Source organism: Ictalurus punctatus, chromosome 4 (assembly GCF_001660625.3).
Source record: "Ictalurus punctatus breed USDA103 chromosome 4, Coco_2.0, whole genome shotgun sequence".
Lineage (NCBI taxonomy): Eukaryota > Metazoa > Chordata > Actinopteri > Siluriformes > Ictaluridae > Ictalurus > Ictalurus punctatus.
Genome location: NC_071284.1, coordinates 21946047 through 21973546, shown reverse-complemented (window position 1 = coordinate 21973546; position 27500 = coordinate 21946047). Strand labels below are relative to the sequence as shown.

General features: G+C 40.1%; 1 protein-coding gene across 5 annotated transcripts in view; it reads left to right on the top strand.

Moving 5' to 3' along the window:
* Positions 1-27500, top strand: part of nectin1b (nectin cell adhesion molecule 1b) — a 304891-nt gene that overhangs the window by 97048 nt on the left and 180343 nt on the right. For all 5 annotated transcript variants that reach the window (XM_017465298.3, XM_017465297.3, XM_017465296.3 and 2 more), the window contains one exon: positions 6388-6539. In XM_017465298.3, the coding sequence (XP_017320787.1) occupies positions 6388-6539 (152 nt within the window). The remainder of the gene's footprint in view (positions 1-6387; positions 6540-27500) is intronic.

Here is a 27500-nt window from a genome sequence, read left to right as displayed (position 1 = left end):
AACCAAAAGGTCGCTTTATTTCAATTTACATCTAGATGTTTTTTTTTTTTTTTTTTTTTTTTTTTTATAAACAACATAAAACAGAACCTTTTGTATCAGACCACCCAATTTGTAGGTGAGCAAATCTATAGGAACAGACAAGTCTTGATGCAAATTATAGTAAATATCTCTTAATATTTAGTTGCATATACCATGCTTGCATTGACTGCATTAAGACTGCATCTCATTGACATCACCAAATTTTTGGTTTCTTCTTTCGTGATGCGTTACCAAGCTTTTACTGCAGCCTCTTTAAGTTGTTATTTGTTTCGGGTGGCAGGGGGCTGTACATGCTGCTTGTTCATACCTAATAAAATGGATGGTTTTTGTTATCATTTTTTCTCTCTCCATGTATTTCGGCAATCACACATAGAAGAACCACATTGGCATATATATCTCTGCAGATACATTGTTCTTTCATACATAATAAAAAGACCATAACCATTTTAAGCATTTTAAGTGTGTGAGAGAGAGAAAAAGAAAATGTGTTGCTGAATCAACCTCAAAGTCCTGATGAATTAGCATTACAGCATTGCTGTGTGTAGTTATACCTATTTTGCATTAGATGTTATCAACATTGCTTTGAATAACAAATGAGCTTTGTAAATACACCCTCTTGTTGCAGCTTTAACACAGAGCTGTATGCATAATGCATATTAATATAGTGGAATACATTTTGGGGTGCAGTGTTTTCTCTGTGCAGCAGCTGGCCTATAAGCCAGGGTTCTGTTAAATTGGGATGATTGAGGATAGTAGGGGGAACAGGGGAGAGATGTGAGATAGGCAGGGATGAAGTATAGAGACCAAGATGACACAGAATAAGAAAAGAGTAGGAGGGACAGAGGATTGGATAGGAAGTAATGGTAGAGAAAGAGAAAGATGAAACAGAGGGAGAATTTGATAGGTACAGAGACTGCACCATGGTGCTGATGGATTGGACAGGACAGCCACTGTGGCATTGCACAGCACATACCAAATGAGTTGTGAAGCTCCCCTGGAGCTGCTTTGTGGAGGTCAACTGTGTCCTGCTATGGAGCATGTACACACATGCACATACATGGAAGAACATTCATTTACACACAAGTGCAAACATCTTTGTAAACTTGCATTCTCAGGGTAACATATGGACACACCTATGCCTAAATCCTATTAATGAAGTTATGCAAGGTGCAGGATAATTGATGAGGAAGATTAATAATAATATGTCTTGTTATAAGTAATGTGTAATTCTATCAACTACCAAAAAGATGAAGGTTGCAGTGCCAAGTCCTTGCATCTGGTGTCCAGCCTAATTTAGTCTTGGCAGTTAGCAGTGTAGTTCCTCCTCTCCCTAAATTTCAGTATGCTTACTAAATGGAAGTGGCTAATGATTACAAGGTGCACCGTAGGAGCACTGCAGATGTCCAGAAGTTTGTCCAGGTCCTAAAGTTCTCTCATCAGTGTTACAGCTTAGATGCTTCCACTTTAAAATAGGCTTGTGAACATCTGGGAGGAACAGTGGATGCTTGGTTTGTTCAAACAAGCCTGAAGGAGACATTGTAATTATATGTTTTAAGGAGAATCAGAGGGCCATCTGGTATGCTCCAGGCAAGAGGAATAAGAGCAAAGCACATCTAGACCAAGTACTTACACAAAATACACAGAATTTGATGTTGTTGTATAGGGCTGCACAATTAATCGAATATTGATCGCAATTACTATTTTGACTGCCCACAATTACATGAATATGAGCGACGTTTAAAGTTTGTCCTCCGTTCATGGAAAACTCTGCTGCAGATCAAATCAAGCACTTCCTAAACTTACTGCCAGTCACCATATTGCGGCACAGGGATGACATCATTTTGTAATGGCAAAATCCGGAAACGAGTTAACATTTTAGTGCTCGAGCTGCCAGCTTCACTGCGAGCTCCAGTGGTTGCGTCAGGGGAAATCATGACACTACCATGTTGCTAAATGGCACTACAGTGGTTGTCAGGGGCATTAAACATCATGACGCTGAACAGGAAATAACTTTGCAGATAAACTCGGGGATCTACAGTGCGACCATTTCACTTGCATTTGCGACTGAAAAGTACTTTGTGCGACTGTGAAAAAATATTTAGGCGCACCAATGCGAGTGACCTGTTTGGAGTTATGTAACGCAATCGGAATAAAAACTGCAGGAAGTGGAAAACCACGCAACAATTACTTTCACACAGCTTTTCATCACCTCAGTCCGGACAAGTGTATAAATACTGCAAAGAAGCCATTATGTTGAAGAGTAACTCTGTACATCATCTGCTTCAACTTCCCGATCTCACAAACCGCCACCTTTTATTGATCATTCAAAATGACCTGAACCTTTGACTGTGATATGTTCGTTTAGACACAGCGGCGTCGGGCTCGAGTAAATTAATAATAATGCTAACACTACAAGGTGGGGTGTAATCCAAACTTCTTTATTATATAATTCCTCACCAATCATAATCAAGAGTAGCAACTGTTCAGTCTGTAAACATACAGTATGCTGCCGCTCTCCTTCACTCCCTTCACTAACTCTAATCGACAGCGCATTCACTTCATTTATGCTCACGGTTGCCAGATATCACCAGAAAAGTCAACTCCAGTTTCCATGTTCTGCTTGAATCCCCCAAAAAACACAGTATTATTAGCAGACATGGCAACACTGTACTGGGGGAACCGATCTTAAAAGGAACAACTAACAAACAAACAAAAACTACTAAACTATAAAGACAGAAAATGTTCTTAGTTATAAATAAATCATTCAATATAAAAATAGATATTATAATAACTTCATAAAATGAGAAATTAAATAATGTTTTATTACTATGGGTTGCATTTAATATCAATTTGACATCAGTTATATGGATCGGTATTGGTCGTAAAAATCCTGATCGGTGCATCCATGATGAACACCATTAAACTAAAGCGTTTTGCATCTGATGGGTAAATGAACTCATATAATCACATCCTATGAGGTTATTCACATATATACACAATATATGCACAGCGGTTCGAGAACTGGCTCCAACCCAGAACCATGACAGTGGAAAATGTGTAATAGTGTAGCTTTAAATATATTTAAGAGGAGCAGACTTCATATACTGAACATTGAGGTTTATTGTATTTGCTTACAGGGTGAAACAGGTTAACGGTTGTTTTTTTGCATACACCCTGTAAAATTAACTGAAAATATTACATTTAGTTTATCAGAAGGTAAATGAATGTGTCAAGGCTCACACTATGTCCTTAAATTCTGTCATAACTGACTAGCTCAAGTTTTCTCATGCCTACTTGTGTGTTATATTGTGGCAGATTAACGTTACTATCTCTTTAAAAATAAATAAATAAAATAAATAAAATAAAAAAAATTAAATTTCAACCATGCTCCAAAATTTTGGACTGTGCGCCTAAATTTTTGTAATTAGGAGAACAAGTGCTCCTAAAAGAAATTGTTACAGTAGAGCCCTGAAACCGATTCAGGTGTGCGCACACACAAAAAAACATGGATGAACATTCGTCCACAGAGTAAATCCGTATTATGGAAAATGTTCAAAAAATCAAGTTTGGAAAAGTTGTCGGAAGCGTGGTGATGGTGACGTTGAAGTCGAGCAACTGTGGTGTAGTTCTTTCATAGCATACGGTTAGCTTTTTATTTCTGGTGATTGTATTTATGCTTCAAACTTCATAAAAGTTGTGTTTATTTGTGAAAATGATCTTGATGGACAAAACGTGTTAGTATTGTAAAATTTTGTTTATCACAGAGCTTATTTTTTTGCAATAGTCCAAAAGCCTATGGGGAAATCCTATTGGGTTTTTGTCGACCAGTGGGATGCTAACTTCCAGGTTCCGGTACAAAATGACGTCATCCCTGCACCACTCTATTGGGTGTAAATACTGTTATTGCCTTTTCTGCATAGGCCTGAATTATTTTCATCCATCCATCTTCTATACCGCTTCATTGTCATGGGGAACCTGAAGCCTATCCCAGGGAGCATCAGGCACAAGGCGGGGTACACCCTGGACAGGGTATTGTTTTCATTTGGTTGCATATTGTTATATTTGATTGCATATTTTCATTTGGTTGATGGCATTTTTTATTTTTTACTTATCCTATAGTTTGGGTACAATTTTATTTATATTTTGCTTCTACGAGATGATGCACTTTAAGGACCAGTCTAATTTGATGCAAAGATTTGTACATTAGCAGGAATGTAGCACAATGTCATATATCAAGGAGGTAACTCTGGACTTCAGTTCCCATCAGCCACTGTACTACATGTCACATGACCACCTGCACCTGAATCACGTTTCTGTTAATGAGCACACTTTTATATATATATATATATATATATATATATATATATATATATATATATAGCCATTGTTTGCACTGCTTCTGTGTCTTATGTTTGTCTTAGACTACCCTGTTCCATGTTACTGTGTTTTGTTTCTTGCCACAGTATTTTGCCAAGTTGTCTTAGTGTCTTTGTTTTTTTGTGTGTTTGTTTGTTTAAATAAAACGTTGTATATCTGCGATTGCTTCCAAAACCATCTTTGAAACATGACAGAACGTAAGACCTTCAACGGAAGCAGCAGATCACTATGAAGTACCTGGGTGTCACTATGCCATCTATGCTCGCGGAGTACTTCGCTACGCTACGCCAACAGGAGGAGGAGTACCAAGCTGTGCTACGTAAGCAGCAGGTCGCCAGGAATTACCTGGGCTTCAATCTACCACCTATGTTCACGGAGGACTACGCTTCGCCACACCAACAGGAGGAGGAATCCGGGTACAAGTAGGAGTCTGTGGTGGGGCTAGTACCATCTCCCACCCTCCCTCCCCTATAATGGATCTAGTTCAGCAAACAGAGTCAGCGGAGAATGAAGGTTAGCCTCCCTGCTCGTCTGAGGACGCCACTCAGCTTTTCGGGTCAGCTGAGGATGCCGCTCAGTCACCCGGGTTGGCTGAAGACGTTGCTCCGTGTCCTGACATACCCAAGTGCTCCCATCTGTTCTCCAACCCTGCGCACAACGCCGCTGTGCTTGCTGGTTCAGCTGAGGACGTTTCTCTGCCTTCCTGCTCGGCTGAGTACGTTGCTCTGTTTGCCTGCTCCGCTGAGGACGTCGCTCTGCCTTCCTGCTCAGCTGAGTACGTTGCTCTGTTTGCCTGCTCTGCTGAGGACGTCGCTCCGCTGAGGACGTCGCTCCTCCTTCCTGCTCGGCTGAGGCCGTTGCTCTGCCATCCTGCTTCACTGAGGACGTCGTTCTGCCTCCATGTTCCGCTGAAGACGTCGTTCCTCTTCTTTGCTGTGGAGGACATCGTTCCCCCCTCATGCTCTGCGGAGAGCATTGTTCCTCCCTTTGGCCTTGCGGAGAACCTCGCATCTCTCCCTGGCCTCGTGGAGAACCTCGCTCCCCTCTATGGCCTCGTGGAAATCTTGGAGCTTCCCTCGGGCCTCACGGAGAACATCGCTCCCCTCTCCTGTCCTGGGGAAGAAGTTGTCCCGCTGTCCAGCCATGCAGACGTCGCTCTGAGCTCCAGCCCTGCTGAGGATGTTGCTCTGCTTTTCAGTTCTACTGGGCACATTTTGCCCAAGGGGCCAGGACCACCAGATGGAGGGAGTGCATTTTTGGGCGCTCCAGGAGAAGCGCCCAAAAATCTCTCATTTTGTGTGACAACTTCAACAGAAATTCTGTTAGCTTCTTAATAGTGAGACTATTTTATTGATGAGTAAATGGAGACAAACAATAAATAATTTAATTTGTTCAACATAATTATTAATTTAATTTGTTCAACACAAGTTTTTGTATTAAAATTAAATAGTGTTTATCTCTGCTACTTAGTAATTAAAATAGTTTGGCAAGTTTGTTGGTTACCAAATAATGGACTAATTTACGGCATATGTTGGTTTCACAAAACTAGTTAGAATAACTGTGTAAACTATGTCACATAATAACACACATGCACCTGAGAGATTCCCGGAAGAGACAAACTAAAGCAACCCTGAAAAAAATCCTAAACCTAGCAACAATAACGCTTTGATTACAGACTGTAAGATGTATTGACAAACTTCAAAATGCAATATGAAGGCAAAATAAGAGTTTATGTTGTATTCACTGGGTAGGGTGAAAGAAAACCTATTCATAGTATCAAATTAAAGTGCTAATGTTTGGGGAAATATCTGATAATGAAACCAGCTTGTCTTGATGTACTAAGATGCATAGATTGGATCATGTAGGAAAGGATCCACTGTTTTTTTTTTGGGATTTGTGTGTTTGATGGGTTTCTAGTATTTCTAAACAGCCTGAATGAAATTTAACAACCGTGTCCCTTTTGACTGACAGATTGAACGGATCACTGCCCAGAAATGTGGAAATCAGAAACAACACTCTATTCTTCAGGGGGCCCGTGACAAACGACTTCAGTGGCACATACATATGTGATGCCACCAACAGCATCGGCACACGCTCTGGCCTAGTAGAGGTCAATGTTACAGGTATGTTGAGGCTACTGAGCAAGTGTTTGTGTGTTTGTTTGGTTGTGAGCCTGGGGAGAGAATTATGTACTATAGCTGTACTTGAGAGTAATAATTTGTGTTTTATACAATAATAAAATCTTTGTTTTGACTACATGTCAGTCCTCAGCCTAAAGAGTTATTGAGTAATTGAGTTGACTTGAGTGTAATTCAAATATGCATAATACTTAATCAATAATGCCTGTTTTGGGTGTGAGCATGCACATACTGTATCCAAAATAATCTTTCTCTCTCACTAACACACACTGACGCTGACTTACCATCAGCAAGGTGAATGGTAGAAGACAGCTCAAGTCATTGCAGCCTCTGCGTATGCTTGAAATACACCCACACCCACCCACACACACATGTGAAAGGCAAAATAAATTGCTCATATAGCATCAGAGTTTCAAACTCACACATCGAACAAAGTATTGAAGTATTGAATAATTTCTCTGCGACTTTTTTTTGGATATAATGTTATTGGGAGGCTTGAGAGGGGCGCACGGTGGCTTAGATTTAGCATGTTCGCCTCATACCTCCAGGGTGGGGGTTTTGATTCACACTGTGGCCCTGTGTGTGCGGAGTTTGCATGTTCTCCCCGTACTGTGGGGGTTTCCTCCAGGTACTCCGGTTTCCTCCCCCAGTCCAAAGACATGCATGGCAGGCTGATTGGCATAGTGTAGTGTATGAATGGGTGTGTGAATGTGTATGTGAGTGTGCCCTGCGATGGATTGGCACCCTGTCCAGGGTATACCCCGCCTCGTGCCCGATGCTCCCTGGGATAGGCTCCAGGTTTCCCCGTGACCCTGAAAAGGATTAAGCAGTATAGATGGATGGGTGTATGGGAATCTTGAGATACATTTCCAAATTGATTATATTGTTTAATCAAAGGTAGTGCTGGCTCCAGATGTGCTTATACTAAATTGGATCTTGGCATTTTAGAGTGTATGGACATGGATACATGCTGAAGAATTCTGTTATCTTTCTATTTCTCTCTGCATGATTCTTGGCATTGGGGTGTTTTTTCTATGCATGCATTCTCATGTTTCATCCTTGAACATGCTACCTTTGCTTGCCATGTGAAAGTGATGTCTGCTATGTTTTACTTGCATTGCGCATGTGTGTGTGTATGCAGGCTTCTGACTTTCTGGTGATCTGCTACACTGGCTAATTCTCATACCTTGCTCTTCCAACATTATCACAGTGTTAATGGAGCTCTGAAAAATGGCCACTCACAAAATGGAAATTGGGGACATTATCTGTAAATGCTTAGTGCACTGAGAAGTTTTGCTTAACGAGAGGTGATTTTTGGCTGTTAATTAGTTCAGTTCCTATATGCAGCTGATGAATTAAGTAAACAGCTTTCATGGCTAATAATTTAAGGGGTTATGAGAGTGCACAAGAATAAGCCTACATTTATGTGCTGAGAGAATCTGAATAGTCAGATTGTAAATATTGACTATAAAAAGGAGGGGGAAAACACATTTTAGCACCAACATAATCCTCACAAAGCTTTCCTCTTGTTCTTATGGCTTAATTCATCCAATTTCACAGTGCCGATGGGTCAGTCCACTTAGTTTGCATCTGGATAATGCAGTGTGGGAAATGAGTATTGAATATGTCAACATTTTTTTCAGTAAATATATTTCCAATGAGGTTATTCACATGAAATTTCACCAGATATCAGTATTAACTCAAGAAATCCGCAAATATAAAGAATTCACAACAATAAAGTCCATAAATAATGTTGTGTAATAAAGTAGAATGACACAGGAAAAAAGTATTGAACGCACTAAGAAAAAGCAGTCCTCCAAGGCAAGGAACCAGCTGAAATCCGTAAGTAATTATACCTCCTATCTGAGCTGATTGATCTCAGCTGTGTTAATAAATTGATGGTCTATAAAAAGGCTTTTCATTTCCAAGGTGTCACACAAGAAACATCTCATGATGGGTAAAAGCAAAGAGCTCTCCCAAGACCTTTGCAACCTATTTTTTGAGAAACATATTGATGGAATCAGACACAGGCATATTTCAAAAGTTCTGAATCTTCCAGTAAGCACCATTGGGGCCGTTATCCACAAGTGGAAGCAACATCACTCCGTCATCAACCGGCCACGCACAGGAGCTCCTTACAAGATTTTTGACAAGGGAGTCAGAAGAATAGAAGTATAGTCAGAAGAGTAGCCCAAGAGCCAAGGCCTACAAGGAAAGAGCTCCTGAAACACTTGCAGGCAGCAGGTACCATTACTAAAGAAAAGGCATGTCAAAGCTTGTTTAAAGATTGCTACAACTCATTTGGACAAGCCTATGAAATACTGGGAGTGTGTAGTCTGGTTAGATGAGAGCAAAATTAACTTTTTGGCTGTCATACTACACACCATGTTAGGAGAAGAAATGGCATTGCACATCACCCAAAAAACACTATACCAACAGTAAAGGTGGAAGCATCATGGTGTGGTTTAATGACATCAAGCTGTCATTAAAAACAAAGGCTTCTCTACCATTAAATAAATTTCAGTTAGTGTGTTCAGTACTTTTTCCTGTGTCATTCCACTTTATTACACACAACTTTATTTATGGACTAATGTTGTGAATTCTTCATATGTGTAGATTTCTTGAGTTAATACTGATGTCTGGTGAAAATTTCATGTGAATAGCCTCATTGGAAATATATTTACTGAAAAAATTTGACGCGTTCAACACTTATTTCCCCCACTGTATATTGCCTGTCTTTGCCAGTGTCTTCCCCATCATGGATCACTCAATTAAGAGGTCACCTAGATTTGTGTCTTCATCACTCAGATACTGAATGAAAGGGAGAGTCAAATCCTAGCTGTGTTGTACTGATGTGCTTCTAAACATTCATATGACACATGCATGCTTTCAATACACTACATGGCCAAAAGTTTGTGGACACCTGACCATCACATTCATATTTGCTTTAGTGTGCACTTTGTATTCCACTAGATTTTGGAGTGTACCTGTGGGGATTTGTGCCTATTCAGCCACAAGAGGATTAGTGAGATTTTGAACTAACCTTAGACTAATGGTAGAGCCTTGGTATGCAGTTGGCACTCCAGTTCATCCCAAAAGTGTTCAGTGGGGTTCAGGTCAGGGCGTGCTTCAACACCAAACTTGGCAAACCATGCCTTCATGGTCCTCGCTTTGTGAAAAGGGGCTTAGGGTGTTTGGGTGTTTCCAACTTTGGGGCAGCAGTTTGGGGAAGACCCAAATATGGGTAAAATGGTCAGGTGTCCACAATATCTAGAGTTAGTGTGCACCCCATGAAAAGGCCACATTGATGTCTGCTTGGTTAATTGCGTGTTAATTTATTAATTCACTGAATGATTGTATTCTAGAAACAGAATCAAAATTCATTTTTATTACCTGCAATACAAAACCAGGTCAATGAGGTAGTATTAATGTTTGATAGTTGAGAACTTAAATCATTACTCCTTAAAGCATCTTAAATCTAACAGTATCATCTCAAGTCTGATAACAGGATGATATCACATACGTGTATTGTAGTACATACTAGCTACATTGTAGAAAATTTGACTATATGGAAGGACCAGCATGGCCATGTAAATTATTAATGAGACTCTGAATTCTGCACATAAGTCACTTTAAAAGGAATGTTCTTAATCCTTCATTGAAACTGGTGTTGCTCACAAAATAAGCACATATACACACAGTTTAAATTGTCTGAGAAACAGTAAAAAGGTGAATTTGTCTTCTCATTTCTTTGTCCATCTCTAGATCTCTTTTCCTCCCTTTAACAAAAATCACATTTATACAGTATTTGTCTTTTTTTCCTCTTTTTCTTTTATTACTCTTGCTTAGTCCATCCCCTTTCTAGCAATCATGCTAATCTGCACTGACATTGGCTGTCATCATTTCATGTAGAGGCATAAACCTTCTCCCAAAAGCCTTGAGATTTCCCAGATGTTCTTCTTGATCACTGCCATAAGAGAGGGAAGAATAGCAAACATTTATAGCAAACATAACCCTTGCTACATACATACATACATACATACATACATACATACACTGATCAGCCATAACATTAAACTTACCTGCGCAATATTGTGTAGGTCCCCCTTGTGCCACTCAAACAACTCTGAGCCGTCAAGGCATGGACTCCACAAGACTTATGAAGGTGGTGGTATCTGGCACCAAGACGTTAGCAGCAGATCCTTTATGTCCTGTAAGCTGCAAGGTGGGGCCTCCATGGATCAGACTTGTTTGTCCAGCACATCCCACAGATATTTGATCTGATTGACATTTGGGGAATTTGGAGGCCAAGGGAACACCTTGAACTCTGTCATGTTCCTCAAACCATTCCTGAACTCTTTTTGCAGTGTGCATTATTCTACTGAAAGAGACCACTGCCATTAGGGAATACTGTTGCCTTGAATGGGGTGTACTTTGTCTGCATCAATGTTTAGGTGGTGGTACATGTCAAAGTAACATCCACACGAATGCCTGGACTTGAGGTTTCCCAGCAGAACATTGCGCAGAGCATCAAACTGCCTCTGCTGGCTTGCCTTCTTCCCATTGTGCATCCTGGTGCCATCTCTTCCCCATGTGATGTACAAGCACCTGGCCATCCACTTGATGTAAAAGTGTGAATCATCAGACCAGGCCACCTTCCATTGCTCCAGGGCCCAGTTATGATGCTCGCATGCCCATTGTAAGCGCTTTCAGCCGTGGACGGCGTCAACCTGGGCAATCTGACCAGTCTATAGCTACGCAGCCCGTTACATAGCAAGGTGCAATGCACTTGGGGTAGTCAATTTTTAAACCACTGCTATTGCAGGACTTTCACTCACACAACACATACAATTTCATTGAACAGTCTTATGAACCTTATTCATAGCCCTTATACAATTACAATCGGTTCACACTTCTCTTACCTCTTCTCACTCACCCAAGGTCCTTTTGGAGACCAACTTTAGTCTTTCTTCCCACCCCGAGGCTTCCCAATCGTAACAACAGACCACTAAAACAGAGCTTTGAAATAACAGGCGTCTGCAATGCCTTCTTCCTACACGGCCTATCTGTAGCTTAGAGAGTTAAGTCCCACGCGAGAGATTACAGACATATAGATTTTAACCCAGTCCCATCTGGGGTGCCAAATGCCGACACCTTTATATCATATTAACCTTTTCAGCAATTTTTTCCTACAGTAGCGCTTTTGTGGGATCAGACCAGATGGGCTAGCTTTTGTTCCCCACGCGCATCAGTGAGCCTTGGGCACCCATGACACTGTTGCCAGTTCACTGGTTGCCCTTCCTAGGACCACTTTTGGAAGGTAGTAACCACTGCATACCGAGAAAACCACACAAAACCTGCTCTGACCCGGTCATCTTGCCATCACAATTTGGCCCTTGCCAAAGTTGCTCAGATCTTTACGCTTGCCCATTTTTCTTGATTCTTGCAGAACTAACTGTGCACTTTGGATGTCATGGCTGATAGGTGTACATGCATATAGGCTTGTGCAATAGTGTTTTTTTCCCCCTGTTCAAAATGAACCTTTTCTAAATATCACAATATATGCTTTAATCATCAAGTACTGCCCAGAATAAGAATTTCCACCCTATTTTTAGGTTTAAGGATAGTACAAGAGGGCCAAATATTACCATACATACATACCTTATATTACTTTACTTTCTGTGCAGAATCTTTACAGCTCAATATGTATTTTAATGTGAACCAACATGTCTGCGGAATGAAGGAGTAGCCTGGAGATGCACCACTTTTGCCTTTATTTACAGGTACTAACATATATAGAATATATGGCACAAAATGAATATGAACTATATAAATATAAAATCTGTCAAATGTGCCAGGATTCTAACCAGATTAAAAGTAATTGAATGCCTCAACCCGCCTGAAAACCTCTTAATTAAAAAAAATGCAGCATCACCCTTTGAATATGATTATTCTTGACCTGTGTATTAAAATGTGTTACTATTTTAGTATATATTTTACTATTTACTATATCGATAATAATTATGGATTATTGTTCTTTTTTTTTTTAAAGTAAAGTTTTACTTTTGGCTTTGATAACCTATTTTATCATCCAGATTCAAATCTTTCAAAGTCTTATATACATCACAAGATATACAAGATGTAATGGATAATGATTGTAGGACACAGAGAAGATCATGGTTTTTATTTATTTATTTTAATGTAGCTGCTGAAGGTCCTTTAACTTGCATTCGAAATGTCACTTGAGCAGCTGCATTTATTTATTTATCACTGCTACTTTTTATTGTCTATTAGATCATGATGAGTCAATGGATTTTTGGTTCCAGACCTGCAGCATTCTGGTACTGGGATAGAAAAATGGAAACGCATTTGGCACTGCCCCCAGAACCAGCACCAGCCTCTTTATGGGTGGAAAAAATAGTAAAATTCTCTTTAAGGGCCTTTTCAGCCTTGTGCAAAGAAGTAGTTATTCTGCACGTTGACCTAAGCTCTGCTAATAGTGATCTATGTATTAATTAGTCCTCTACCAAATATCCAAAGATTAACTGAACATTAAGGCATTGACAAGCAGTGTTGAATGTTCAATGACAGTAGCATCTGCCAGATAAATTCTTTCTTTGGTCTTTGTATGCTTTTTTTAAATTAAAATATGGTCTTCTGTAAAACGTGTTTAATCACCTTACTGTATTTTAGGATCACACAGGTTGTCTTAGAGCATAGACACAATTACAGTGCACAGTGTAATTGTCTATTTTTGACTTAAGATTCTTTCGGTTCACATACTTCAAGTAGCTCTGAAGCATGTTTTACAGGAATGATGTAAGCTCATGGTGTCCCAATGTGGTTAACCCTTGAAGTGGATTCCTTCATCAGCAAGACTAAAAACTGTAATTAACTAAATGAAGAGTGAGATATATGCTGGGTTTCTTGAAACTCTACACTGTACATTCCACTTAACTGTGGGAAAAGCAACAGATCTACTGTCTTGTTTGCATCTTAGTAACAAAATACAAAGGATTTAATAGGATTCTCCCTCAATTATATCTTTATTGCCTTGAGAATGTTCCACTGTTTTGGTAGTCGGTCAGCTTATTTCAGCACTGCCAACAGTAATTATATCCTTTTCCATAGTTTTTGGTACGGGACAAATGCAATAATGACTTATCTAAGTTATAGATAATATGAACCATACAATTTCTTTTTCCCACCTAGATGGTGGTTAGATGTGATTCTGTCAATGTGAATCAATTACTTTTTATGTACATGTAGATGTAGATGTAGCTCAGCATATTGACACACATACTGTATACTACTGTTCTCTGCTTCACACAGCTGGCAGTCCTGCTAGTGTGCGTTTGTGTATTTGATGCTATTGTCACTGGCATTAGGACATGGGTTCATGTTGGAAAGAAGCGGGGGGGGGTGAGAAGATGGGAGCTGGGGGCAGGGGTAGAATGGCTGAGCTAATTGCCTCTGGGTGGGCTGGCTAAGGTGGCGGACATCTGTTTATGCTTTCCTTAATGAGCAATTGCTTATTCCACCATGTGTGGAAATGATATTGAGAGAGAGAGAGAGAGAGAGAGAGAGAGAATTGTGAAAATGAGTTGAATAAAAGATGGCATCAGAAATATAAATAAATAACATAATTTGTGTAACTGAAAGAAATATCTGGAAGGAATTATTTTGAGGTGATGGAATAAAATAGAGTGTGTGTGTGTGAGAGAGAGAGAGAGAGACAAAGAGGGAATGAGGAGAGAAGAAAGCATTTGGAATGGAGGTGAGAAAGTAGAGGGAAACCAACTGAGGAAGTAGTTTCCATAATAGGAACTGAATTTGATTTGCAGAAAAAAACACTGGCAATCTTAATATATTTGTTACTACCAGTCTGGTTTCTGTCATTTCAAACAGACTCACAGAGCAGCATTGCCAATAAAAATCTATTGCCACACAATATTCTCGGTGGACTTCTCTATACACAGAATCCTGGAGAGTTCATTTTAATTTCTATTTTTATTTTAATGAGTTAAATTATCTGACAAATATTAGTCGGCTTATACTGTCCTTAAACAGTTATCCAATTGTGTTATTTATCATTATCAGTTATATAAAATTTACTGTTATAGAGGTCGAATAAAAAATGATGGCAAACAATAAGGATAATTGTATTACTTTAGGATGAATAATTGCAATAAATTATTGTTAATCTAATCTTCCCAAGCACCCACTAAGCTCTTAACTTCAGATGATCAATGTAATCTTTTTGCAAGATCATAAGAAATTTTCAACTGGCACACCAGTGCTGTTTTGCTGTCTTACAGCTGATGAGTTGTGTGACACATTAAACTGCATACAAACCCACACGCCGCCATGCCTATTGCATTATTCATTCCCCTGCCAGGCACACAGGGATGGTGTGCAACATTAAACTCGCTTTGTAGAAATGCACCTCCTGCATCATAAAAGGCACATGCCATGGGTTCTGAGCCTTGGAATGGATCAGTATCCCATGAGGCTTAGCAGGACAGCACCTGGGCAATTTAGGTATGCAGAGTTTATGGAGTGTGAAGCCAGGAAAAATATGCTCTATGCAGGAAGTAGCTCGTACTAGTTTTTGTAATTGTCTCATTATCTAGATAGCTATTAGCTTGGGTATTTTATTATCTGTCTCTCTCGGTCCCTCTCCACCTCTCTCTTTCTCCCTGACTTTCCCTTTCTGAGCATTGTCTTGTGCCAAATGAACAGAGAAATAGAGTGACAGTGTTTGTGTTAAACCTGTGGAAAAAGCACTTGCTGCAAGTAGGACATAGCTACAGAGAAAGACAGAAAGTACAAACTGCATCAATCTATTAAAACAATCCTTGTCTCTCCGGGGCAGAATGAAATGGACAGATATAGGGCTTCCTTAAGAGTCTGGGATAGAGAATCTTTTCTGGTTGTGAATTTTGCCACAGCTCATGCCCCCTAGAGTGTGTTTAAGTAGGTCAGTCTATGACCCCTGCATCACTGTAGCGGTAATGATTCACTCATCAGAATGCTTGGGTGAAAATAATCTTCTCTATTTCTTTTCTTCTCCTCTCTTTTTCCAACTTCATTCCTCTCTTTTCTCCTTCTATCTTCCCTCCATTCTCTCTACTCTCCACTCTTTTGTCCTGCTTCATATCTCTTTCTTCTTTAAACCTATATTCCACGGTACCCACAGGTAGAGATCTGCTGTTTCCCAGGGTGAAGGCACAAGTTCAAGTCACAGCCGATCATATGTCATATGTGCTTGATGTTGACTTCCTCACCATTTCAACTTATCTTCCTCAAGCAGACCATATTGACTTACTCAATCATACTAATTTACATTTAAGAACTAAATGCTGAAGATGTAGAAATGACTCCAGCATTTGCATTTAAACCCAGGCATTAAGGATGTGTAATATCATATCGTTTGCAATACCGGCAGACATTCTCCCCATGATAAGAATTAGTCTTCCCATGATAATAATGATAAAGCCTAGTTGATGACGTATTTCTGTGTGCGACTTTTTAGAGAAACCTGAGCAACTTTCCAAATGTCGCCTGTACTGTCCGGCAAGCACAAGGTCTTGCTTTCCTGCTGTACTCACACCTAGCTCTGTGTCTGCTCTGTGCAGTGAGTGGCTGAGAGCCGGAGATTTAACAATGTCATGGCTAATGAGACGTGCCCTTTCTCTCAATTTACATAATTCGTATACGAATGTTTTTAAAATGTAAAGCGAATGTAATGCAACATTTTTTACATGTAAAATAGTACACATTGTTACAGCCTAGTTCTCTTGTTCAAAGTAGTTATAGTGTTCATAAACACTTTTGATAATTCATATTCCATACCTTTCCATTATAAAGTTTTATAAAAGTTATGAAAAGTAATTTAAAAATGTACAAAAGAAAAATCTATCTATCTGTCAAAAACAGATTATAGATGAAGTTTATATATAGAGACATTTTATATAGAATAGATAATCATTATACTGCATGCAGCTGTCACTTGTAGCCAAAAACAGTGGTACATGGTACTATACTTATATCGCCACTGATATTGTTATCGCAATAAATACCAGGAAGTAAATATCAAGTCTCCAAGCAGGAGATTGGAGAGGGTTATTTTTTATCTCGTCGGTTTGTACACATTTCTGCTCCTCTTTGATATAATCTCTGTTTTCATTTCTCTCTCTCTCTCTCTCTCTCTCTCTCTCTCTCTCAAAAATGTCTGGGTAACCCTGTTCTCTGAGAAGGGAACAAGACTTTGCATTTAGCATAACACTATGAGAGCTCCCTTGCGCGCGACTGGCATCTAAAGCTTGTGTAAAATCATGTGATGTGGCAATTAAGCGCGTCGTGTGATATATACACAGTATCTCACAAAAGTGAGTACACCCTTCACATTTTTGTAAATATTTGATTATATCTTTTAATGTGACAACACTGAAGACCATACAGTGGTTTAACAGGACAGGTTACACTCAGAGCAGGCCTCGCCATGGTCGACCAAAGAAGTTGAGTGCACGTGCTCAGCGTCATATCCAGGGGTTGTCTTTGGGAAATAGATGTATGAGTGCTGCCAGCATTGCTGCAGAGGTTGAAGGGGTGGGGGGTCAGCCTGTCAGTGCTCAGACCATACGCCGCACACTGCATCAAATTGGTCTGCATGGCTGTCGTCCCAGAAGGAAGCCTCTACTAAAGATGATGATGATAACCCCAAACACACCTCCAAGACGACCACTTCCTTGCTAAAGAAGCTGAGGGTGAAGGTGATTGACTGGCCAAGCATGTCTCCAGACCTAAACCCTATTGAGCATCTGTGGGGCATCCTCAAAGGAAGGTGGAGGAGCAGAAGGTCTCTAACATCCACCAGTTCCGTGATGTTGTCATGGAGGAGTGGAAGAGGACTCCAGTGGCAGCCTGTGAAGCTCTGGCGAACTCCATGCCCAAGAGGGTTAAGGCAGTGCTGGAAAATAATGGCGCCACACAAAATATTGACACTTTGGGCCCAATTTGGACATTTTCACTTAGGGGTGTACTCACTTTTGTTGCCAGCGGTTTAGACAGTAATGGCTGTGTGTTGAGTTATTTTGAGGGGACATCAAATTTACACTGTTACACAAGCTGTACACTCACTACTTTACATTGTAGCAAAGTGTCATTTCTTCAGTGTTGTCGCATGAAAAGATATAATCAAATATTTACAAAAATGTGAGGGGTGTACTCCTACCCCGGTATGACAAAGCGACGCAACGTCTCGTTCCCTTCTCAGACATTCTCTTTTAAAGGGAACTCCACGTTGCGTTTAGCATAACACTATGGGAATAAGAATACCCACTCCGTCATACCGAGGGTACGGCCTGTTCAAAAAGACCCAGGCCCAAGGGTCAGTGCAAGACACTCAAGCCCGTTGTGGAACGAATATCCAGGCTGTAATATTGAATGAATGTGTATGGCATAGACCACCCTTCAGCAGCACACATATCCTGTAAGGATACCCCATTGGACAAAGCCTTCGAGTAGGTGACATCCGTAGTGGAGTCCTTATGCCCAGAGGCATAGCGAGACCGCACACCTCATAAGCAATAGAGATTGCTTCCACTATCCAATTAGAGATGCGCTGCTTTGACCCAGCGTCACCTCTACTGTTTCTGCCAAGCAGACCAGCAGCTACTCCGACTTACATCACTGGCCGGAGCAGTGGACGTAAGTACAGAGAGCCCTTACTGGACACAGCAGGAGCATTCTCTCTTGTTCTGGTGTGAGGAACAGAGGAGGGCAGAAAGCCTGCAACACCACAGGCTGGACAGCAGATGTAGGCACTTTAGGAATATAATCCGGCCTAGGATACAGGAGGGCCTTGGCTAATCCAGGGGTAAAGTCAAGGCAGGAAGGTGCAACAGAGAGAGCTTGTAGATCTACTACTCGCTTGAGAGATGTCAGGGCCAGAAGAAGAGCTACCTTTAGAGTCAGAAGCTTCTCAGAGGCTGACTCTAAGGGCTCAAATGGGGCACCTGACCGACCTTCCAGGACCACAGAAAGGTCCCAGGAAGGTATGCACAACCTGCAGATGGGCTTCAGCCTCCTGACACCATGCATAAACCTCAAAGTTAGAGATGTTACCCCACAGCGGCTCCATCAACATGGGCGTGGCTGGCCAATATGGCAGCCACATAAACCCTGATTGTAGAAGGAGCACACCCCACTGAGAAACGGCCTTGTAAGAACTCCAGGACTGTAGCTATTGTGCAGTTCACTGGGTATAGCTGGCATTCCTCACACCACAAGACAAAAAGCCACCACTTGAGTGCATACAATTTTCTCATGGATGGTGTTATAGGATTTAAGATGGTTGCTACAACCTCAGTTGTGAGACCAGAATCTATGAGCTGTGCACCTCAGGGGCCAGACCCACAGTTTCCATAGTTCCGGCCGAGGGTGATAAATCAGCCCTCTGGCTTGAGACAATAGAGCCCTGTGGATGGGAATCTCTCAAGGAGTGCCATCTAGCAGGGATATTATCTCTGAGAACCATATTCAAGCTGGCCAGTTAGGTTCTACTCTCGCTAGAACTTTTGGGAGCAGAGCGATCAAGGGAAAAGTGTACAGATGTGACCTTGGAAACATGTGCATCATGGTGTCCGGCCTTAATTGTGCGAGAGGAGTGAGGGCGGACCACAGCGGGCAGTGTGTTGTCTCCTCAGAGGCGAACACATGCAGTCCCGCTTGGCCAAACCTCCGCCATATGGACTCCACCACTTGTGGATGGAGCCACCAATCCCTGGGCCTCAGCCCCTGCCTCAACAGGATGTCTGCCACCATATTCCAGTTGCCCAGAATGTAAATTACGTTCACTGACAAAACTTTCCCTCTGTCCAGAGAAGATTTAGCTGCACCTGCCTAAATATGGGGCACGGACATAATCCTCCCTGGTGGTCAATATATGAGGCCACCATTGTGTTGCCTGTAAACACATGGTGACCTCTCAATTGACATTGGCTGCTGCTGCCATAAGCTCTAATAGTCTTGCATAAAGACTGGAGGGGATGCCAAGATCCAGCTTTATCTTGCCGATGTTGATAGGATTGACCCTGCGCATGTTGGGGATAGAAACGCCCTCATCATAGTAGAATCCTTATAACCCCTAGAAAAGTTGTCCTCTGCACTTTAGAAAGCATACTTTCCTGAGGTTCAGCCTGAGCCCCAAGCTCTTCATGTGGGCGAGAACAACATCTCGATGTTGAACTGCCAGTCCCCTGGATCGTGCTAGAATTAACCAGTCATCCAGGTAGTTTAGTACACGGATGCCCTGGATGCCCTCCACAGTGGAGCCAGAATGACATCCGTGCACTTTGTGAAGGTGCGAGGGGATAAAGCTAGCCCGACAGGAAGAACCCGATCATGGCTATGTGGAAATATGCACCTTTTAGATCTATCTTCACAAACCAGTCCTCAAACTGAATCTGTGGAACGATAAGTTTGTGCGTCAGCATCTTGAACCTGTATGTCCGAAGAATACAGTTCAGATGACGCAGATCTAAAATTGGCCACATCCTCCTCTATTTTTTGTCGTCCAGGAAATTATGGCTGTAAAAACCTCCATCCCTCAGGGAACGGGGTACATGTTCTATGGTCCCTTTGTCCAAGAGGGATCTTACTTCCTGCAAAAGGAAAGAGACCAGGAACAGAAAGGGATTACTCCTACCTCTTATTAAAGTGTTTCTATAATTTCAGTTTTAATTATTAACTAAATTTAATAAACTATTTGACATTTTCTAAAAGATATTTCAAGCACCACTCATGTTTTCTTCAGACAATGTAAATTCTAGCTATTAGTGGTATTTTTAGGGTACTTGTTTCTCTTGTTCTCTTGTTTTGAATGTTCTTAGGAAATGTACCTGAAAGACAAAAATAACAAATGTATGTTACAGGGACAATGAAATAAGCAAATTTTTTTTTAAATCATTTCATTTTCAGAAGACTTGTAATATATACAAACTGTGACAAACAGGACACATTTGCCAAACATTTTGAGATTATTTATTTTAACAATCAAAAATCTTTTTAGTAACACTTACTTTTAGTAACATACTTTTCCAGCCTTTTGTTGCCCCAAAATACATTTTTGAGATGTATTGCGACCATCAATTTTAAAATTACCTTATTATTTCCTTAAAATCGTATATTTCCTCAGCTTAAACATTTGATATGTTTTCTGTGTTCTATTGTCAATAACATATGGGTTTATGGGATATGCAAATCATTGCATTCTGTTTTTATTCACATTTATTTACATTTTACACAACGTCCAAACTTTATATACAAGTTCCAAAAAGGCATAGATTTCATCTTCTACAGTGCAGCTATTTGCCCCATTCTGATTTCTTCTGTTTTTGTGTACATCTCATATACACAAAAATATACTCAGAAGTTAAAACAAAATCTAAGGTAAAACAAAGGCAACCTGAGTAAACACGAAATACAGTTTTTAAATGGTACTGTTATTTATTGAAGCAAAAAGTTATCCAAAACCAACTGGGCCTGTGTGAAAATGTATTTGCCCCGTAGTTAGTAATTCCCCACATCTAATGAAACTGCATTCATAATGGGGTTGCGTTGGACTAGACTCAACTGATTACTTCAAACCCTGTTTAATCAAATCAACACTTAAATAGAACTTTTTCAACAGCATGACGTTGGTTAAAAGTTCTTACCCAGTAACACTCAATGCCAAAGTTGAAATTCCAGAAATGATGAGGAATAAGGTGATTGAAATACCGGGAAGTCTGGGAAGGGTTGCAAAGCTATTTCAAAGACTCTGGAACTCCGAAGGACCACAGTGAGGGGCATAATCTCCAAATAGAAAAACTCGGCACAGTAATGAACCTTCCCAAAAGTGGCTGACCTTCCAAAATTCCTCCAAGAGCACAGTAACTACTCATCAAGGAAGCCAAAGTCAACATCAAAGGACCTACAGGCCTCTCTTGCATCAATAAAGGTCACTGTTCATGACTCCACTATCAGAAAGACACTGGGCAAAAATGGCATCCATGGAAGTGTGGCAAGATGAAAACCACTGCTAACCCAAAAGAACATTAAATCTTGTCTGAATTTTGTGAAAACACACCTTGATGATGCTCAAAGCTTTTGGGAGAATGTTCTGTGGCTTGATGAGTCAAAAGTGGAACTGTTTGGTTTACGCCAAATGTAATAGGACCCGTCTTCCAAACACAGAATTCCACAAAAAGAACATCATACAGTGCATCTGGAAAATATTCACAGCGCTTCACTTTTGCCACATTTTGTTATGTTACAGCCTTATTCCAAAATGGATTAAATTCATTATTTTCCTCAAAATTCTACAGACAATACCCCATAATGACAACATGAAAGAAGTTTGCTTGAAATCTTTGCAAATTTATTAAAAATAAAAAACTAAAAAAATCACATGTACATAAGTATTCACAGCCTTTGCTCAATACTTTGTTGAAGCACCTTTGGCACCAATTACAGCCTCAACTCTTTTTGAGTATGATGCTACAAGCTTGGCACACCTATTTTTGGGCAGTTTCTCCCATTCTTCTTTGGAAGACCTCTCAAGCTCCATCAGGTTGGATGGGGAGCATCTGTGCACAGCCATTTTCAGATTTCTCCAGAGATGTTCAATCGGGTTCAAGTCTGTCGGCTTGGCCACTCAAGGACATTCAGAGTTGTCCTGTAGCCACACCTGTGTTATTTTGGCTGTATGCTTAGGGTCGTTGTCCTGTTGGAAGATGAACCTTCACCCCAGTCTGAGGTCCAGAACACTCTGGAGCAGGTTTTCATCAAGTATGTCTCTGTACATTGCTGCATTCATTTTTCCCTCAATCCTGACTAGTCTCCCAGTTCCTACCGCTGAAAAACATCCCCACAGCATGCTGCTTCCACCACCATGCTTTACTGTAGGGATGGTATTGGCCAGGTGATGACTGTTGCCTGGTTTCCTCCAGACATGCCGCTTGCCATTCAGGCCAAAGAGTTCAATCTTTGTATTGGTCTGAGAGTCCTTCAGGTGCCTTTTGGCAAACTTCAGGCGGGCTGTCATGTGCCTTTTACTGAGGAGTGGCTTCCGTCTGGCCACTCTACCATACAGGCCTGATTGGTGGAGTGCTGCAGAGATGGTTATTTTTCTGGAAGGTTCTACTCTCTCCACAGAGACATGCTGGAGCTCTGTCAGAGTGGCCTCCCTGGCGGCCAGCTCTAGGAAGAGTCCTGGTGGTTCCAAACTTCTTCCATTTACAGATGATGGAGGCCACTGTGCTTATTGGGACCTTCAATGCTGCAGAAATGTTTCTGTACCCTTCCCCAGATCTGTGCCTCGATACAATCCTGTCTCGGAGGTCTACAGACAATTCCTTGGGCTTCATGGCTTGGTTTGTGCTCTGACATGCATTGTTAACTGTGGGACCTTATATAGATAGGTGTGTGCCTTTCCAAATCATGTCCAATCAACTGAACTTATTACAGGTGGACTCCAATCAAGTTGTAGAAACATCTCAAGGATGATCAGTGGAAACAGGATGCACCTGAGCTTAATTTTGAGTGTCATAGCAAAGGCTGTGAATACTTATGTACATGTGCTTTTTTGTTGTTTATGTTTATAAAATTTGCAAAGATTTCAAACTTCTTTCACATTGTCATTATGGGGTATTGTTTGTAAGAATTTTGAGGAAAATGATGAAAATGATTTAATCCATTTTGGAATAAGGCTGTAACATAACAAAATGTGGGAAAAAGTGAAGTGCTGTGAATACTTTCCGGAAACATGAATTTTGCTCTTTACCAGTAAATCATAAAGGAGAATGTCCAGTCTTCATTCCCTAATCTGAAACTCAAGTGCAACTAGATTATGCAGTAAGACAATTATCCAAAGCATAGGAGTAACTGAAAGACTGATGTCCAGTTATTGGAAGCATTTGGTTGCAGTTATTGCTGGCGGCACAACCAGATTTTAAGTTTAAGGGGGCAATTAATTTTTCACATTGGCGATAGGTGTTGGATAACTTTTTTTGCTTCAATAAAAAATAATAATAAATAAAAACTGTATTGTGTTTATTCAGGTCAGTAGATTTTAAACATTGTAGCAAAAACATTGTACTACAGTTGTCGGGGATTTGTAGAGATAGCAGGTGCAAGTGCAGATTTTTATTGTATAAAGTGGGGATGGCTGTGTCTCAGGTGGTAGAGCGGGTTGTCCACTAATCGTATGGTTGGCGGTTCGATTTCCAGCACGCATGACTCCACATGCCGAAGTGACCTTGGGCAAGGCACTGAACCCCAAGTTGCTCCCGATGGCAAGTTAGCGCCTTGCATGGCAGCTCTGCTACCGTTGGTGTGTGAGTGTCTGTGTGAATGGGTGAATGAGGCACAGTGTAAAGCGCTTTAGATAAAAGCGCTATATAAATGCACTATTTAAAGTGCATACAGACAACAAAAAATTGTGAAACCAGAACCAAAATCCTGAACGATAGATACAAAGCAAAACATGTAGACTATGGTACAAACAGCAACGCGTGAATAAGACAATAACGAAAGCTTGTCAATGAGGTGCTTATATACTAGAACTTGTATACAGTTGCTAATCAGGGTGATCTGAGATACAGGTGATGGTGGTTAGGACATGTGGCGTGAAGGGTCTGATAGAAAATGTAGTTCCCCATGCCTTTGGCGATACCGTGACAGGAGCTACTTACCTGTTATCTGCAGGTATTCTGCAGTAGTATTAGTAAAAGTATCGATTGAAATACTGCAAAGAAGTATTTTATGTTTGGTGTTTCATATATTTTAATACAATTTGGTATTTAATATCATTTAATCCAACTAAACAATTAATTGAAAAAAAATAAACGATAAATTCATCGCTTATAATAATTGATGTAATTGCAGCCCTAGTTCATGGTAATAAATGAAGCAATTTGAAGTGGTTTTGTTTTGTGTAGTGGCACTTCACTTTACTACTTTTGGAATAGCACCACAGATCCTGAACGGATGACACATCCGTTTAGAATTTTATGTGAGTAGAATAAAAGCATACTACTTTGTTCCTTTCACATTTGTTTTGGTCATCAGCCTTTTTTTACACAAGTGTCAGTTTATTAATCAACACAGAGTGTAAATAAATTGAGTAAACTAATGTCTCTAGCCCTGTAGCAAGGCTCTAGTCTGATGAAATGCTATACATAAATGCATGTGATTAAAGAAACCACTGAATTATTTCTTTAGAGATTGATCTAGTTTACTACATAATTTTTTCCAAGTACTTGGTTCAGACCTGAAATACTTTACATTTAAATTTATGGCATTTGGCAGATGCCTTTATACAAGGCAGCTTACAATTATCTCATTTATACAACTGAGCAGTTGAGGGTTAAGGGCCTTGTTCAAGGGTCTAGCTGTGGCAGCTTGGCAGTGCTGAGATTTGAACTAGCGATCTTCCGATCAGTAGTCCAACATCTTGTTGACAACCACCAACATAGATGATTTGTGTTGTATCAATGTCAAGTACAAATATAGCATATAATAAGCCAGTGGATTGAATCTCAAAATAAAACGAGTATATTGTGTTGGTAAGCATAAAAAACAGTTTATTTGTTGTCAGTACCTGAATTAAAAAAACAAGATGCTACTCAGACAAATATTAAGTGTTCAATAAACATTGAGTGGTCATAGCAGATATGTTGCAGTGATATGAAAGTGAATGACCAACATTTCTGTGTTGCTCTTGCCAGTGCTAAAGCAGATTTGTTTAAGCCCTGCTTCTGGTTCTATCTCTGGCAAAATTCATGAACGTATAAGACAAATTGAGTATACAGAAAAGCCTGATTAAAATGCATTCTATGTGTCTTTTGAGGCCGATTCTATTAGAGTGAGAGAAGAATTTGTTTGAGATCATGCTCTACTAAAATATATATATTTCTATTTAGATCAACCTCATCTTAAAGCACATGCAGTGGATGCAGTTAAGGAATAAATAATATGCACCAAAAGTGTCAGTCAATAAATAATCAGACAAAAAAATAAATAGGGTAAAATCAGGGTGAGTTTAAAAATGGTCACATAATAACCTCAAAAAGGCCTGTTTAGCTGTCACCACTAACGCATGCTCACTGTCTGCATATTTCCAGACACTTGCTAAATAGCCATCTCTTTTGTTTTCTCAAACATTTCTGAAGCAGCTGACAGGGAGCTTTTAGTCGAGTTTTATCTGCCTGCTGACAGGCAGGCCCTATCTCTTCCCCCTCTTGCCTTGCTCCTGAATTCACTCACCCTTGCCTCGCATATATCAGCTGTTAACTGTAAATGATAAGCTCCCCCTCAACTACAATCTTTTTTTTATTTTATTTTTTATTGATGCCCAAGGCCAAATTTGAACTGCAGAGATGTTTCTTATCCAGTATTTGAAATATGACCGCAGCCATAGAACATCCATGGGCTAGTCAAGGCAAGCTAAGCAATACAGTATGGCATTTACACAGTGGCTGCAACGAGCAAAAACAGCAACAGAGAAGCAATCATATGAAAGGTGCCTTGAAATTAAACAAGACTGTTTTTGGTAGGAACCCACTTATAAGTCACTTTTTGTCATAGCTCCCCATGAATGATTGATGTAGTGCAAAGACATATGTAAATGTATTTGGATCAAAACCTATAGAAGGCTTGTATGTATGGGTATGGGTTACGGATGCTTGCAGAAGAGCCAATATACAGTACACAATACCAAAACTTCAGTTATGCTCCATACAAATTTGGGATGGGATCCAAACATTTCTTGACCCAAATCAGAGCTAGCACAAATGGTAAATAAAGCATAACTGTTTATATAACTGCTTAAAGCATAACAAATAACTTTGTTGTCTTTTTGTGCTGTAGAATTAAGATTTCCATTTATTGGAACTAAGTGACCCAGCCCAAGCTTGTTCCAACATGATAATACCACTGTGCACAAAGTGAGGTCCACAAAGACATGGTTTACCAAGTTTGATGTAGAAGAAATTGATTTGCCTGCAACCTCAACCCCACTGAACAACTTTGGGAAGAATTGGAACACTAAGTTCACACCAGGCCTTCTTGCTTTCCATGGCCCTATCTCTTATTATGCTCTTGTGACTGACGACAAATACCCACAGAAATGGTCCAATCTAATTGAAAGCCTTCCCAATAAATGGAGACTGTATATTAATGGCCATAGTTTTGGAATGGGGTATTCAATGGTCAGGTGTCCACATACTTTTGGCCGTAGTCTATATGGCTGTCTATCTTTAAATATATTTATAACATTACAAAATGTTTAAAGTTTATCTTAAAATATTTTTAAAATACAGTCAAGTGACAGTGAATTCTTAGAGATAGCAGAAATATCAGTTGAGGATTAGGAGGTGTGCATAAAGAAATCAGTGCAAAATTATCCATAATGGAAATTATTTTTTTCCCTATGTTAAAATATGATTAACAAAAAAAAAATCATGTACTATGTTGAATTTTGTACAGTGTACATAACTTAATCCTTCTTTATCACATCCAGTCATTTGCTATAGTCTTTCTACTACTGTGAAACAAAGTTTTGTACATTCATTATTGGTACGTGCGACACTGCCCCCTAGTGTGCATGTTGACATTATATTATAAGTATATTGGCAGACAATATATGCAAACTTCTATGTCAAGCCAAAATAATTGTCTGGCTTTATGCAGACACAGCTATTGATTACTGTGTGCATTGCAGCTCTGAATAGTTTCTTTTAATATGTCGTTTGTGCAATGCTTTCAATGCCCTATAAGACCTGAAAGATCTTACTGTATTCTTTTCATAGCTATGCATTTGAGATGTTTCTGATTAGGACATCATTTCCCCCTAATTTAGCCTTGTTCACAATGAATTCAAACAGATACTTTGGAGAGATG